The sequence below is a fragment of the Hippopotamus amphibius genome, chromosome 5, assembly GCF_030028045.1.
Source record: "Hippopotamus amphibius kiboko isolate mHipAmp2 chromosome 5, mHipAmp2.hap2, whole genome shotgun sequence".
In the NCBI taxonomy this organism is placed as follows: domain Eukaryota; kingdom Metazoa; phylum Chordata; class Mammalia; order Artiodactyla; family Hippopotamidae; genus Hippopotamus; species Hippopotamus amphibius.
The window spans coordinates 128,955,293-128,972,296 of record NC_080190.1 but is presented as its reverse complement, the minus strand read 5'-3'; the positions used below and the strand labels follow the sequence as shown (position 1 = coordinate 128,972,296).

At 38.2% G+C, this 17,004-nt stretch overlaps 1 protein-coding gene across 1 annotated transcript in view; it reads right to left on the bottom strand.

Moving 5' to 3' along the window:
• NECAB1 (N-terminal EF-hand calcium binding protein 1) overlaps nucleotides 1-17,004 on the bottom strand; it is a 260,566-nt gene that overhangs the window by 35,323 nt on the left and 208,239 nt on the right. Inside the window, exons 9-10 of the mRNA XM_057736117.1 lie at nucleotides 9,247-9,297; nucleotides 1,959-2,071 (exon numbers count right to left, since the gene is read on the bottom strand). Coding sequence (XP_057592100.1) covers nucleotides 1,959-2,071; nucleotides 9,247-9,297 — 164 coding nt within the window. The remainder of the gene's footprint in view (nucleotides 1-1,958; nucleotides 2,072-9,246; nucleotides 9,298-17,004) is intronic.

The window sequence follows — 17,004 nt, the reverse complement described above, 5'->3', positions numbered from 1 at the left end:
AAGGAAAAGGAGAGTCTTAGAGTCTCAATTTGTCTTACAGGAAAAGGATACTCTCCTTCCCTCTGTTTCACAGGTGGAGCTAAGGGAGCATTTTTTCCTGCTAATTGAGAGAACAGAGTTTGCAGCAGGCAACCTAAATCTATCTACTCTCTTACTCTCCCACAGCCTGTTTTCCTCACCGAGGGGCTCTTGCAGTCACTTTAGGTCATTTTCCCAACACACATTAAATCACTGTTTCTGAACCTTAAAAATAATAAAACTTTGTACTATTTTTGTAAATGTAAAATATCTAATCTATTTCTGGAAATTGTGATACACTAAACCAGACTTTATTTTCTTTATAGCCTCACTAACCAAAAAAAGAGTTCACTGAGCTTTACCTTCTGCAGTTTATACTGGGGACTGTGTAAGTTCTTTCTGCATTTTCCAAAAACTAAATTTCATTTTTAAATAAGTAGGCTTTTAAAAACTACATATACTCTCACTTTGGCAAATCTCTTTTAAGTCATTGAAATAAAAGGACTAAAGTGGGGTTTTTATTTGAGCCAGTTGTGAAGTATAGTAACAAAAAAATAAAAAGTAGTGCCTGTTACAAAGGAACTACTGGGAAGATCATGAGCTGTATGACATTAATGGCACTGAACAAGTCCTATTCTATTCTAGAAAGGAGGTCAGCCAGCCAGACAACAAGTAAGCAACAGTAAGTGCAGCAGTAACTCCAGCTCAGGTTTTCTGGCCCTCGGTGAATGGGAAGCACTCAGTTAATGCTCACAACCACTTTATGAGGAAACTGAGGCTTAGAGCAAGTAAGGATCTTTCCCAAACCCACAAAGTTAGTACAATCCAATGTTTAATTCCACAGCTAGACTTCTTAGCTGTAGAAGTATTCTGCCAGAGTGTGAATAAAATATAACTAGTAATTACTGGGAGAAACACCAAAGAGACATAAAGTGTGTGTTTCTATGTGCACACACATGTATGCACACGTGCTAAAAAGGTTTCCCAAAGTAATGTTCTAAGAGCATTATGAAATACAATTTAAACAAGCTCCTAAGGTAGGGATGGATTTGGTTGTGGCAGTTTTCCAGGAGCAGATGAGTTTGATTTTGGACTTAAGGTAGAGCATGGGCTGGCAGAAGTCTGAAGCTGGGTGAACACTTCTGGGAAGGAAAGTGGCCAGATCTAAGGCATAGTGGTAAGAATTAACAGATTATGCTGGAAAGGCAACATGCAGCCGCGCACTGTTAAGGCATAGTGCTCAGGTGAGGGAGGACAAATGGTAGCAGTGCTATGGATTTCTGGGGTCTGATGTTAGTATAACTGTAGGGTCAAGATAAACTTCTGGCATTTGATAAGATACTCATTAGATAGTTTCTGCAGGTTTCTGATTTAGAGAATTCTATGATAATTGTTTCTGGAAAATTAAAATTGTAGTAGTAGTTTATTGGACTATTTGGAGTAGAGAAACTGAAGAGGAGGTATAGTTACTATATTTTTGTAGCCTGAGATAATAGAAGGCTGAGCTGGAGTGGCCATGGAAATAACTTTTTAAAATTATAAAGTCCTCCAATCAAGACTTCAGAGATGGTGCAATTTCATAATGACTGGCTGAAATGGTGGCTCTTAGACCACAGGGCACACTCTAAAGGGAGCAATCAGAGCTAGATGCACTGGCATTGGGGCCTCATACACCAGAGATAATTTTAAATCAGAGTGTGAGCCTGCCTGGATGCAAAAGGAAGAATTTCAGTCTATTTGACTTCCGTTGATGCCCCTGATACTCAAATCCACACAGAGTCCAAGGATAAAAGAGAAAACACAGACTGTTGAACTCTGCAAAATGCATCACCCAGAGGGCTGGAATGACCAGCATAACTTTACATGAAGATTCTCAAATGCCAGTCTTCCAGACCCCCCCCTCCCCCCATCATCTAAGACACCAGCGCAGAAGCACTTACCGCAAGCATCCTTTTTGGGAGGATGCGCTCTCCACATAGCGTTTCAGAGCAAGCTGGAATTCTTCCAAGTCCTCTTCTATCACAGACATCTGACGCTGCACAAGCATGATGTGCTGCAGAGGTAGGGGTGAGTATTACTGTGTTGGCTATCATGGAGCCTCCCTAAGCCAATCCCCTGCTGCTCATCCCATCCCACCTCACAAAACAAAAAACTTTCATCTAAAAATATAACTAAAAAGGCTGTTACTAGTCCTATATAAAAGCTGTAGTATAGGTAGGATATTTTCTTGCTTCTAGTAACAGACACTAAAAAAAGTGTCTTTCATGATGATATACTTCTCTTTTAAAAACAGTGGTTCTCTATCAGAATCACTGGGGAGGTTTTAAAATTGCACTTATATCAGAATCTCTTGGAGTGGAGTCCAGGCACTGGTATATATAAAAATCTCTCCAAATGACTCTAATGGACAGCCAGGGTTGGGATCACTGGCCTAAAGTCACTTACCAAATTTTAAAGAGAAGTTCTATTGAACACAGTGCATTGTTCCAGCTTCTCCTTGGGTATTTTGTGATGTTATACATATTATGAATATCATTACAAACAACCAAATTTCAAAAAATATGTGTTCACTGATGCATTCCCAAAGGTACATTAACCACCACTGGGTTCTCAAACAATTAACCACCTACAATAGGCCCCACTCAAATCTCACGGCATTAGATGAAGCCTGTGTTTAATAGATCATGACAGCTGCTTCTTGTAACAAATTTTATTACCATTATAGCACTTGTTGTTTGAATACTTTCCTAAAGATCTGCCTATGGGCTTCTCATGGTATCTTGATCTCAAGATTAGTCCTTTCGTTATCAGTTGTTGGCAGTGAATCATAAAAGCACACACACACCTAAAGCAAGGATTGGAGGTGAATTATAAAAGTGCAAAGCGACAACAATAACGTGAGAAAGACTTAGAATATGAGGAAAATAACTGATACGATATTACCCAGCTATGTAGCAGGAGAACTAGAATTAAGTTCCCAGTTTGCTGTCTCCTATTCCAGTGAGCTTCTCCCTTAATGTTAACAGCTACCATCTGATGAACACTAATTATATTGTAGGTATTATGTTAGGCACTTTATACATTGAACAAATGTTCCTACTTTGTGTTCCTACAGGGAATTAGTAAATGCTGGATTCTAGTATACAGTGATGGATTTAGATTTCTTGTCTTCATAGGTTTTAGCAAAGAAATAAACAAGTATTGAAAACTGGCTGTAAGGAGTAATTTTAGGTATGGCCCGTGAAACTTACTGTATGTAAATTGATCAGAATTCTACTAAAATTTTGACCAACTGTATTGCCAAATAAACTACTACTACAATTTTAATTTTCAAGTTTAGGCCCCAAGAGACCTTGTGAGTTTCCACTCTTAGTCTTGGATCCCTGAGATTGTCAAGAGAATGAGCCCTACTAGAGAAGGGGTCAGTAAACTTTATGTAAAGGGCCAGACAGTAAAGATTTTAGGTTTTGAAGGCCATACAGTTCCTGTCACAACTACACAACTCTTCTGTTTTATTGTGAAAGCAATCATAGGCAATAAATAAACAAATGGATACGGGTCTATTCCAGTGAAACCTTATATATAAAGACAGTCACTGGGCTTTAGTTTTGCCAAACCCTATGCTGGAGGGTTAAAACCACATAGAACAAAGCTGAGTCAGTGGATTCATCCTAGCTGAGGCCCTAGACATGTGAGAAAGCCCAGCTAAGATCAGTAAAGTTGGCATGCAGCTGATTACAGATGCCAAAAGGGAGCCAGCTGAGACCACCAAGATGATCTAGCCCTAAATTGCCTACATGCAGAATTGTGTTTTAAGCCATTCATTTTTGGATGGTTCACCATATAGCAATATCTAATTGGTTTATTCACTTACATACATGGATGTGAATATGACTTGGAAAAATTAAACTTACTTTGCAATCCAAACAAGGCACTTCTTTCCCCTCTTTTCCTCAGATATATACACAAAGAAATCAATTTATAAAGAGGCCCAGATAATCTGCCTGCATTTCATGACTATTGTGACAAGTGGAGCTTTTTGAATCTTGGGTAACTTAAGGCAGATTTTCTGAGGTCCAGAGAAAAGTCTTAAATTTTTCTATGCTGGCCAGGTCAAGTTGTGGTATATGGAGTAAAGAAATAGGGAAGGGGTCCTAATATCTTTATGATATTTCTTTTTTTAAAAAAATAAATTTATTTATTTATTTAATTTATTTATTGGCTGCGTTGGGTCTTCATTTGCTGCACATGGGCTTTCTCTAGTTGCTGCGAGCGGGGGCTACTCTTCATTGTGGTGTGTGGGCTCCTCATTGTAGTGGCTTCTCATGTTGCGGAGCACGGGCTCTTGGCATGTGGGCTTCAATAGTTGCAGCACATGGGCTCAACAGTTGTGGCTCATGGGCTCTAGAGCACAGGCTCAATAGTTGTGGCACACGGGCTTAGTTGCTCCGTGGTATGTAGAATCTTCCCAGAGCAGGGCTCAAACCCACAGCCCCTGCATTGGCAGGAGGATTCTTCACCACTGCGCCACCTAGGAAGTCCATATCTTCATGATATTTCTATGTGTCTCTTGTTTAAAACATATAGCCTTTAATCTTTACTAAAATCTGAGATCCCATAGTGTAAATGGCCAGCTCAGAACTTTCTTTCATGGTAGAAAACAGTGCTACATTTTTGTTTCTCTGCTTTGGAAGGGGTTTGTGTTGCCTTTATAACTTACTTTATAGGGACTTTGTTACAGTGGAATTAGGGTGGAATATTTGGAATTTCTTGGGCTGAGAAGTGCTGTCTAAGTATGAAAGATTAATCCAGGTTTGCTGAATAGTATTTGCCAGCGACATTAGGTTATAGTTGTGTGTACCTCTGATTTCTTGGATCTTTTTATTTCAAGAAATATCTGCTTTTTGAATAACTGGAGACAAAGAAATGTTTTAAATACAACTAACTTGTTTGATGTTATTCTGGCCCTATTTACTACATTTACAATTGTGTTCCCAGCATTCTTCAGAAACATCAGAACCTTCCTTGTATGCTCTTGTTGAAGTCTCTTAACAGCTATTGCAAAGCAAGACTATGTTTTGATAGTCTCTGACATACTAGTTGGCAGTAGCCCCCAAAACACATTAACGTGCGTGGCAGAATTAATTTACTCACCAAACATTATTCACAGGTTTGATGAGGATAGACAATCAAAAAAAATTAGATTTGTAAACTCCTATTGTATGATAAGTGATTCTAGTGTATAAATACAAAAATAATGTGCTCAAGAAAAATAAGCGTTTTTGAAAAGCACCAGAATGTGATCAAACTTTGTTTAAAATTATACTGACTTTTAAAAAAATTTTTTAATGTAGAAAATATCTGAAAATGATCATTTTTTTCCAATAGTCATTTGAGAAGAAATACCACAAAAAGCACACAACTGCACCAGGCAGAAAGGCCTTGGGTGGATCAATATACCTGGCCAGATCCAGATGTATGGTCTGGTTGAAGCAATTCCCTTCAAAAATCATATTAACCTTTCAATGAGTCATACTCACTGCTTAGTTCTTGACAGCTAGAAGACAATAATTTATTCCCAAATTTTCAATGAGTCATAAAGCCAAGATCTTGGACTTTAGATCTGGGTTTATCCCTGATGTGCATTTATTTCCTCTTTTATTAAGCAAGAATAAAATGGTGAATTCCTAAGTTTGCTTTCTTTATGACGTGCTTGATATAAATCATTTGGAATATTTTAATATTCCCATGTAGCACCTATTGTTCTTTTAATGCAAGGTTAGAACAATTCAATGTTGTAAGAGATGTATAAATACCATGTTTTGGGGGGTGGGGCTGCATTGGGTTTTGGTTGCGGCACTCGGAATCTTTGTTGAGGCATGAGGGATCTTTCATTGTGGAGCGCGGGCTTCTCTCTAGTTGTGGTGTGCGGGTTTGCTCTCTTCTCTAGTTGTGACGTGGAGGCTCCAGGGAGCGTGGGCTCTGTAGTTGTGGCATGCGGGCTCTATTTTGTGGCAAGCAGGCTCTCTAGTTGAGGCACTCGAGCTCAATAGTTATATCGCATGGGCTTAGTTGCACTGTGGCAGGTGGGATCTTAGTTCCCCAACTAGGGATCGCACCCACGTCCCCTGCATTGCAAGGTGGATTTTTTACTGCTGGACCACCAGGGAAGTCCCTTAAATATCATTTTTAAAAACCCCTACTTATCCTTTTTGATTTCATCTTAAATATTATGTCATTCTGGAAGCATTTCCTGGCCCCTGAATTAGGTCATGTTCCCTAGCTATGCAAATCTATACCTTCTTATAATAATCCTCATCATATTCTATTGTAGATCCTTGTTATAATTGCCTTTATTTATTTTAGTCTGTCTTCCAGTCTGTAATATTCACCACTTTATCTCTAGACCCCCCTTCTCAGGGCCCAGCACATAGTTGGTGATCAAGTTATAAATAAAAAATGTTTTTGTTTTTTAGCCATTGACTATCCTTAATATTCCTTTAACAAATTTTATTTATACATTCTCCATTTCAGAAAAGGATTTGAAGTGGTCCTTGAGCACTGCTAGGTGCTCTTTAATCTATCTCCATCATCTTGCCCTCTTTTCTTTTTTCTTTCTCCTTTTAGAGCAGGAGGTGTAAACTGGCTTCACTTTCACTAGCTATGTGGCCTTGAACAAGTTACTTAATCTTTCTCAAGTCTTCTGATACACAAGATTGGAATAGAGGTACTTATATCACAGAGTTTTGAGTTTTATGGAATGAAATAGTGTATGTAAAGACCTTGCCCATGATAGATATTCAATAAATGTTACTTCTCTTACTCTGGGCTGAGAAAAAAATTGGACTTAAAAAGAGATTATATGTTATACTCATCATTATGTAACGGCTCACACATCAGAAAACTAGTATGGCAGCTGCTAGGGTTCAGGACTTTTGCTCTGTGGTTAAATAAGCCTACCAGATAATCTGTTCTGCTTTAGTGGTAGAAAATCTCATGAAACAAAGCAAAAAGCAACTCTACTGCCCAGAAGTGCACCAAACACTAGAGTTGGAGTATTACAGTGTGGTAAGGAGTGTAAGTCTGGCATAGAACTTCTGGGTTTCAGCTGTGGTATTTAAACCTTTCTACAACTTAATTTCTTCATCTGTAAAATGGGGCTAATTACAGCACCACTTCATATGGCTATTGTGAGGACTGAGTTACATATGTGTGGGTTTAATACAACACTTGCACAAAGCAAAGGCTCAATAAAGATTAACTTTTAAAAATAAGGTATATAATAAAAATGTATTTTTTTGCATCCTGATGTAGGATTTATTTTTAAAAGTTCTCATGCTTTCACTAACGGGAAAGGCAAAATACCTCTCCAGTCAATGAATTCTAAAATTGGGTTTGGTCACCAGGACAAATCACTGATCACACAGTAACATACAATTATGAGTGCTAGCTGTGAAACAACAGTGAAAAATTGTTTTTGTCATTCTGAATATAGAGGTTTTATAGGAATTAATAGTGATGCATATACTACCACTAGTAAAAAAATACAACTTTTGATGACAAATATATTATAGGTATTTCTGGAAAAACAAACCAGCTCAGACTATTACTGTGTGTGTATTCCCAAAGAACATAGATATTTTACTTTTACATATTGTTAAAAATAGTTAAAGAATATTCTTTCCTGCTTTTAAATAATATTGACTACAGAACTACCTTGCCCAGTTCTTTTTCTCTTAAGTACTTCAGGGCACTATTGAATTAGCAATGCTGTGTGGGTTGATAAATCTTTTAAAATAGATCTCTCTTTTCTGTCAGGGACCAGAGGATGGAAGAGTCTGTCATTTTCATAAACAATCCTTAGAAACTTTCCTCCTTCATAGCTAGTGAAAGAGAATACTCACATTAAGAAATTATTTAAGAATAGACAAAAGTCTCTCCTAATATTAGAAAAATTATGTTTATTTTTCTTGACTGGAGTGTAGTTTTCTCTGCATGCAAACCTAAGAGATGATACAGATGCAAGACTTCAAGGTCACAATACTGTGCCTATGGGACTGCACAGACCTGCATAGAATCTGAGTTCAACACCCCTCTCCCTTCACCTCCCTGCCAAAACGTATCACTTTAAAATTCTTAGTGCCTGATAAATTAACACAGATCACATCCATGTCTTTGGAGTAATAAAAGCACTGAACATGTAGTACAGCTAAGGAATGTGCCTATATCTATAGGATTCTAATCAACAGCCATTATTAAATTTTTCTGAGAAAAACCTCCCTCTCTGAAAATTTCCTTTGTGCTATGAGTTTGGACAGATGAACAGGAGCTGACATGCAGGTGAATCTCACCTTCTATCACACAGACAGCGCCTACGGAATAAGTACATGATATAGAGATAAAAAGTAATTCATATCTTTGTTTCATGTAAATGTGACTGATCCCATAAGATCTATACAATATATAATATATTTAAGGTATTAAGAAAAAAGTGATTTTCTGTAGACACCCAAGATTTTAAAATCCAAATTTCCACTGAATGTAAATGCAAACATCCGATTTCCCAAAGCAAAATGTGCTATAAATATTTGCCACAGAATAAAATAAAATAATAAAGCATGGTATGTATTCCTTTTCAGTTAGTTAATTTATTCATTAATTTCTTTTTTGTTGCATTTAATGAACATATTAGGATCACTCTGTCCATTTTCTTTCAGGCTCCATCAATTGCCACTCTTCTGCATGGATATCTTTTCCCCATGTGCATAAATGTTCACTTTTCTCTAAACATCAATTTTTTTTCTTTGAAAAATGATTTCTTAGCATCTGTGATATACCTGACCCTGTGCTATGTGCTGAAAATATAATAATTAATAGGACCAAGTGTCAGCTCAGGTGTACCCCTCAGCCTAGATTATGATACAATTTGAATGTTGCCCTTCTCTACCAGTCATATTCATTCAATTATTCAATAACATTGATTTATACATGCAAAAATATTTCATTTTGTACATTTTACATACCAGGTGCTTTCACAAAACCCCTGTGAAGTAGGAATTGGTTTTCCACAAATCACAATTTAGAAAATCCTACTTTGCCATATAAAATGAAATATACCCATGTATTATTATTTTCAAATTTTCACTGAGGTAGTAATAAATTTTGAAGAAATTAAATCACGTTTTCAAGGTACATATTTCAAAACTTTGACCTAGGAAAAGTACTTACAGATTTAGTATTCCCTTCAATAACTTCTTCTAGAGGTTCAAGTTTAAGATCCTTCAGTTAGAGTAAGGAAACAAAAAATTAGTTAATTAAACAAAACATCATATATTTGAATGGTAGCAATTTTATGGCTAATATCATACCAAAGGAACTTCATGATCTGAAAGGAGATGAAATAATTCTGATTTTTATAAGTGGGCTGTTTCAATAAAGATTCTTTTACCCATTTTATCAATTGTAAGGAGCCATTTCAAATGTGTTTAATTTGTTATTACTTTGAGTGTACATCACTAATCCCATTAAAAGAGAACAAAGTGGTGAGAAGATTTGTTAAAGCAGAGAGGGAAAGGATAGACACAGTGAAAAGGAAAAGTTAGGATGACTAGGGTGATTTGTTTTGCTGTAGGTATACGGCAATATACTTGAGATATCATGATAGGCATTTACACTCTAGTGCTAATTTTGCTTTGTTAAGAAGTGAAATAAAAAGCAAATGAAATCACTATTGATATTTGTTAAAAATGAAAGGCTACCAAAAAGACCATAGAGTTTTCTGCAGTGATCAATGTATAATGCTAATGGCCCCATTGAAACCAAGCACATAATATCTGAGGACTTCATTCTAAGAATACATATACTTGAGAATGATATCACCAAGATGGTGACATAAGTTGTTCCTGGCTTTGCTCCCCCACACAAGAACAACAACTAACAAATGTTAAGAACAAGACACCTCTGAGGGAATCCTAGAAGAAGGCTGAAGCACCCTCCTCCACCACAGAGACAAAGACAGACTGCATTAGAAGGTAAGAGAAGTGGCTATACAGCACTGCTCCATCACCAGGCCAGTACAGTAGCACCTAGACAGATCTCTTCTGAGCCTCTGGTTCTCTCAGTGGGAAAAGACAGCTCAGGAAGGGTGACTAGCCCCACCCAGCATTGTGGGTGATTTTGTGAAAACCACTACTCTGACCTTGTTCCACAGGGATTGCAGGGAAATATGTGGAGCTCAACCACTAGGTATCGAACTGTGACAAAGGAGAAGGGAGGAGCTTGAAACACCCAGCACACAGATCTTGGCAGACCAAGCTCATACTGCAGTGCCCACGTAGTAATCCCAACCAGCAGCTTTGTTCATCTACAGAACCTAGCTGGGAACTTGGAGCGCAGATCTGCCTGGTCTGGATCTTAAAAGAAGGTGTTTTACTGGCCCTAGAGCCCAATTTGCCCACGCCCAGGCAAGGAGCTAAATCATATTCCCAGCCACTGTGGTGCGTGTCTTCCAGGCCAATCTTACCAGAGGTGCTGGCAACAACTCCTGGAAGAAGTGTGGCCTAGCAGTGCTCAAGCCAAGAGGTGGGTGAGCAAAGCTGCCTACCCATGAAGTAAAACCAATAGGAGGCATGCAATGTTCCCATGCTACACACAAGCAGATGGGTTAATTCATAGCCAAAACTGAGGGTAGGTCCTGGAATCTCCCAATCTGAGACCTTATTTGGGAAATTGAGAATAGCCTGGAGTGAACCTTCCCCCTCCTGCCTAGGCAGGGGAGGTGAGATACAGCTGCACCTGCTGTGGAGAGTGTCTTCTGACCCCATCTCACCAGAACGACTGGTGATAACTCATGGAAGCTGTGCAGCCCAGTGGCACTTGAGCCAAGAGGCAGGCAGACCCAATAGTTTGCAGAGCAAAGCCAGCAGCCATGTTCCGTCAAGGAACTTGGGGTGTGGGTTGGCTTGAGTTAAAACAACAAAGAGCTTTACCAGCTTTAGAACTGTTTATCCTGCTGCACCCAGGCAAGGAATCTAATCCATAGTCCTACTTATTGCGTAGTATAGCCTCCAACCTGTCTAACCAGGGAATCTAACTAGAATACACAGGAAGCTACATATCTCATTCAACAGCCCTACATGCAATGACACTTGAATAGAGAGCACAGACCATGGCTTTCCCCACCTGTAGAGCAAAACTGGTGGCCTCACCTGAACAGGATACTATGGACTGATTTGGGTCCCCAAATAATGAGCTGTATAGGCCCTGGATCCTGTCCTGCTGCCCTGCCAGGGCACAGAGGCCCATTTACTACTGGATATAGTAACCAGTCCCAACCACTTAATAAGACTGACCAGAGAATCTAGGCAATCTTGGAGCCCATCCTACAGCCTCACTTGGTAGGGAACCAAGCCAGTAGTGCTATCCAACAGTTCTCAGCCAGTGGCAAAACCCCTATCCCTATCCTCAGAGCTCAGACAATTGCCTGTCCCCAAATAAAGCATAACAGCAGGCCCTACCTGCCAAAAAACATTACCAGCAGACATACCCAGAAGCCCAAACTAAGCTAACTAGTGAAGAACTGTCTTTGCCAAAGTCAACATGTAGAGTCTGGAAGAGGAGCCTGATTACTCAAAAGTACAAACATCAATGTAAGGAATCAAGGACTATGAAAAATTAGGTAAATATGACATCACCAAAGGAAACTAATAAAACCCCAATAACTGACCCTAAAAAATGAACACCTATGAAATGGCAGAGACAGAATTCAATATAATCCTCTAATAAATTTTATTAAATTGCAAGAAAAAACAGATAATTATGCAAAATTAGAAAAACAAAGCCTGAACAAAATGAGAAGTTTGATAAGGAAATAACAACCATAACAACCATCAAAAACTAAACCAAGGGCTTCCCTAGTGGCACTGTTGTTAAGAATCCACCTGCCAATGCAGGGGACATGGGTTCGATCCATGGACTGGGAAGATCCCACATGCTGCGGAGCAACTAAGCCCACGTGCCACAACTACTGAGCCTGTGCCCTAGAGCCTATGAGTCACAACTATTGAGCCCATGTGCCACAACTACTGAAGCCCACATGCCTATAGCCTGTGCTCTTAAGCAAGAGAATCCACTGCAATGAGAATCCCACGCATCACAATGAAGAGTAGCCCCTGCTCACTGCAAGTAGAGAAAGCCCATGTGCAGCAATGAAGACCTAATGCAGCCAATAAATAAATAAATAAATAAATAAATTTATATAAAAAAAACAAAAACCAAAAAGCAAACAAACCAAAACAAAACTCCTAGAGATGAAAAATACAATGACTGAACTGAAAAATTCAATACAGGGCTTCAAAAGTAGACTCAACTATGCAGAAGAATCAGTGACCTGAAGGATACAACATTGTAATTTACCCAGTCAGGGGAGCAAAAAGAAAAAAGAATGAAAAAGAGTAGCCTATGGGAATTTGGGAGACAGTGAAAAGAAGTAATATTCACACTATGGGAATTCCAGAAGAAGAAGAGAAAGAGAAAGAGACAGAAAGCCTATTTAAAGCAATAATGTCTGAAAACTTTCTGAATTTCAGGAGAGATATGAACATCCAGATCCATGAGGCCCAAAGGACCTCAAATAGATTGAACCTAAATAGGGCTACTCTGAGACTCATTATAGTTAAATTGTTAAAAGTCAAAGACAAAGCAAGAATCATAAGGGCAGGAAGAGAAAAGAGAGAAGTCACATATATGGGAACCCCCATAAGATTATCAGCAGAACTTTTCAGACCAGGAGAGAATAGGACAACATATTCAAAATATTGAAAAACAATAACTGTCAACTAAGAATTCTATACTTGGTGAAGTTTTCTTTCAGAAACAAAGGAGGGGTAAAGACTTTCCTGAACAAAAAAAAAAAAAAGCTGAGGGAGTTTACCAGCAGACCTGCCTTACAAGAAATGCTAAAGGAAGCTCTTTGAGTGGAAGTGAAAGAATGCTAATTAACATCATAAAAAGGTAGTGTAAATCTCACCGGTAATGATAAGTATATAGTCATTATTTCTGCAATATGGTAAGAGTGATGCATAATTCACTTAACTCTAGTTTAAAACTTATAAAATAAAAGAGTGTAGCAAAAATAACCATAACTGGAATAATCTGTTGTCAGTTACATAATATAAAACATGTACATTGTAATAGCAATAACCTAAAAAGTGAGGTGGAGGTAAAAATGTAAAGTTTACAAATTCTATTAAAGTTAAGTTGTTATCAGCTTAAAATAGAGTGTCATAAGATATTTTATGTAAGCCTGATGGTAACCACAAGGGAAAATATTACAGAAATTACACAAAAGAACATGATAAAAAAAGTCAAAGCATACTGAAACCAAAATACATCAAATACACAAACACAATAAGGCAGCAGGATGAGAAACAAGGAACAGCAATCTACAAAACACCCAGAAAACAGCGAACACAATGGCAATAGCAAGTCCTTACCTATCAATAATTACTTTAAATGTAAATGAAATAAATTCTCCAATTAAAAGTCAAAGAATGGACAACTAGGGCACCTACCAGCACTGGTGGGGGACCTCAGACACCTAAGGGGATGGGAGGAACCCTGAGCAACTGGGTAGGACTAGGGAGGGAATGAGGGGGGAGGAGAAGCGGACGTGGGATGGGACTGGCATCCCTGAGAGGTGACTGGGGAAGGGGAAGGGTTCCCATGCCCAGAGGGGCCCACTCAAAGCAAGGTAATCAATGGGGACAGGGAGAGACCCTCAGGGGGTCAGAGGACTGGAAGGTAACATGGCCAATGTTGCCCCACTCACTTGGGCCCTGGGAAGCCTGCTGAGGTCCCAGGCCTGATCCTCCACCTTCTGAGGCCCGCTCTGGCCTTGCTGAGCCTAAGCCCCACCTCCCACCGCCAGGACCATTTCAGGTGCTGACACTAGGCCCCACCCCTGCCTAAACCTCACCCCTGCCTAACCTCCAACCCCCATAGCCAAAGCATTTTTTGGCCATTTTTTTTTTTTTTATTTTTGCCATTGTGGTTCTGTTTTACCTTGGTGTTGTTGTTTCATTTATATTTTTATTTTTTCTTATACATTTATTATTTTTCTAGTTTTATTTTATTTTTTATTCTTTGTTACTGTTCTGCCTTTTTTTATTTTTTTTTTGCCACACTGCATCACTTGTGGGATCTTGATTCACAGGCTGGGGATTGGGCCTGAGCTCCTGGGTGGGAGCACCAAGTCCAAACTGCTGGACTAACAGAGAACCTCAGACCCCAGGGAATATTAATTGAACTGAGGTCTCCTGAAGGTCCTCATCTTGGCATCAAGACCTGGCTCTACCCAACTGCTTGCAAACTCCAGTGCTGGAAGCCTCAGGCCAAACAACTAGTAAGACAAGAACAAAGCTGTACACATCAAAAATAATGAGATGACAAAAAAAATATGTTACAGAATAAGAGCAAGGTAAAGACCTACAAGACCAAATAAATGAAAAGGAAATAGGCAACCTACCTAGAAAAAAATTCAGAGTAATGATAGTAAAGATGATCCAAAATCTCAGAAATACAATGGAGGCATGGATAGAGAAAAATACAAGAAATATATAAAAAAGACCTAAGGAACTAAAGAACAAAGAAACAGTGATGAAGAACACAATAACTGAAATGAAAAACACACTAGAAGGAATCATTAGCAGAATAAATGAGGCATAAGAATGAATAAGTGAGCTGGAAGATAGAATGGTGGAAATATCTGCTGAGGAGCAGAATAAAGAAAAAGGAATGAAAAGAGCTGAGGACAGTCTCAGAGACCACTGGGACAACATTAAACCCACCAACATTTGAATTATAGGGGTCCAAGAAGAAGAAGAAGAAGGGAGAGAAAGGGTCTGAGAAAACATTTGAAGAAATTATAGTGGAAAACTTCCCTAACATGGGAAAGGAAATAGCTACCTAAGTCCAGGAAGCACACAGAATCCCATACAGGATAAACTCTAGGAGAAACACATATTAACCAAGAAACACACATTAAACATATATAAACCAAGACACATATTAATCAAACTATCAAAAATTAAATTCAAAGAAAAAATATAAAAAGCAACAAGGGAAAAGCAACAAATAACAAACAAAGGAATCCCCAGAAAGTTATCAGCAGATTTTTCAGCAGAAACTCTGCAGGCCAGAAGGGAGTAGCAGGATATATTTAAAGTGATGAAAGAAAAAAGCCTACAACTAATATTATTCTAACCAGCAAGGCTCTCATTCAGATTTAACAGAGAAATCCAAAGCTTTACAGATAAGCAAAAGTTAAGAGAATTCAGCACCATGAAAGCAGTTTTTTAACAAACACTAAAGGAACTTCTCTAGTTGGAAACACAAGAGAAAAAAAAGATCCACAAAAACAAACCCAAAACAATTAAGAAAATGGTAATAGGAACATTCATATTGATAATTACCTTGAATGTAAATGGATTAAATGCTCCAAGCAAAAGACTCAGACTGCCTGAATGGATACAAAACCAAGACCTGTGTATATGCTGCCTACAAGAGACCCACTTCAGACCTAGGGACACATACAGACTGAAAGTGAAGGGATAGAAAAAGATATTGCATGAAAATGGAAATCAAAAGAAAGCTGGAGTAGCAATACTCATATCAGATAAAATAGGCTTTAAAATAAAGATTGTTACAAGAGTTAAGGAAGGGCACTACATGCTGATAAAGGGATCAATCCAAGAAGAAGATATAACAATTATAAATATTTATGCACCCAACAAAGGAGCACATCAATACATAAGGCAAATGCTAACAGCCATAAAAGGGGAAATTGACGGTAACACAATAATAGTGGGGGACTTTAGTGCCCCACTTACACCAATGGACAGATCATCCAAACAGAAAATAAATAAGGAAACAGAAGCGTTAAATGATACAATAGACCAAACAGATTTAATTGATATTTATACAGCATTCCACCTGAAAACAGCAGATTACACTTTCTTCTCAAGTGCACATGGAACATTCTCCAGGATAGATCACACTTTGGGTCACAAATCAAGCCTCAGAAAATTTAAGAAAACTGAAATCATATCAAGCATCTATTCTGACCACAACACTATGAGATTAGAAATTAATTACAGGAAAAAAACTGTAAAAAACACAAACACATGGAGGCCTAACAGTGCATTGCTAAATAACCAAGCGATCACTGAAAAAATCAAAGAAGAAATCAAATATACCTAGAAACAATGACAACAAAAACACAATGATGCAAAACCTGTGAGAAATAGCAAAAGCAGTTCTCAGAGGGAACTTAAGAGCAATTAAATCTCACCTCCAGGAACAAGAAAAATCTCAACTAAACAATCTAACCATAGACCTAAAGCAACTAGACAAAGAAGAACAAAAAACCCCCAAAGTTAGTACAAGGAAAGAAATCATAAAAATCAGAGCAGAAATAACTGAAATAGAAATTAACAAAGCAATAGCAAAGATCAATAAAACTAAAAGTTGGTTCTTTGAGAAGATAAAATTGATAAACCTTAGCTATGCTCATCAAGAAAAAAAGGCAGAGGACTCAAATCAATAAAATTAGACATGAAAAAGGAGAAATGACAAGACACTGTAGAAATACAAAGGATCATGAGACTACTACAAGCAACTATATGCCAATAAAATGGACAACCTGGAAGAAATGAACAAATTCTTTGAAACTCCTAACACCTAACCTTCTCAAACTCTTCCAAAATATTGCAGAGGGAGGAACACTTCCAAACTTGCTCTACAAGGCCACCATCACCCTGATACCAAAACAAGACAAAGATATCACAAAAAATTATAGACCAATATCACTGATGAACATGGACACAAAAATCCTCAACAAAATGCTAGCAAACAAAATCCAACAACACATTAAAAGGATCATACAACACAATCAAATGGGATTTATCCCAGGAATGCAAGGATTCTTCA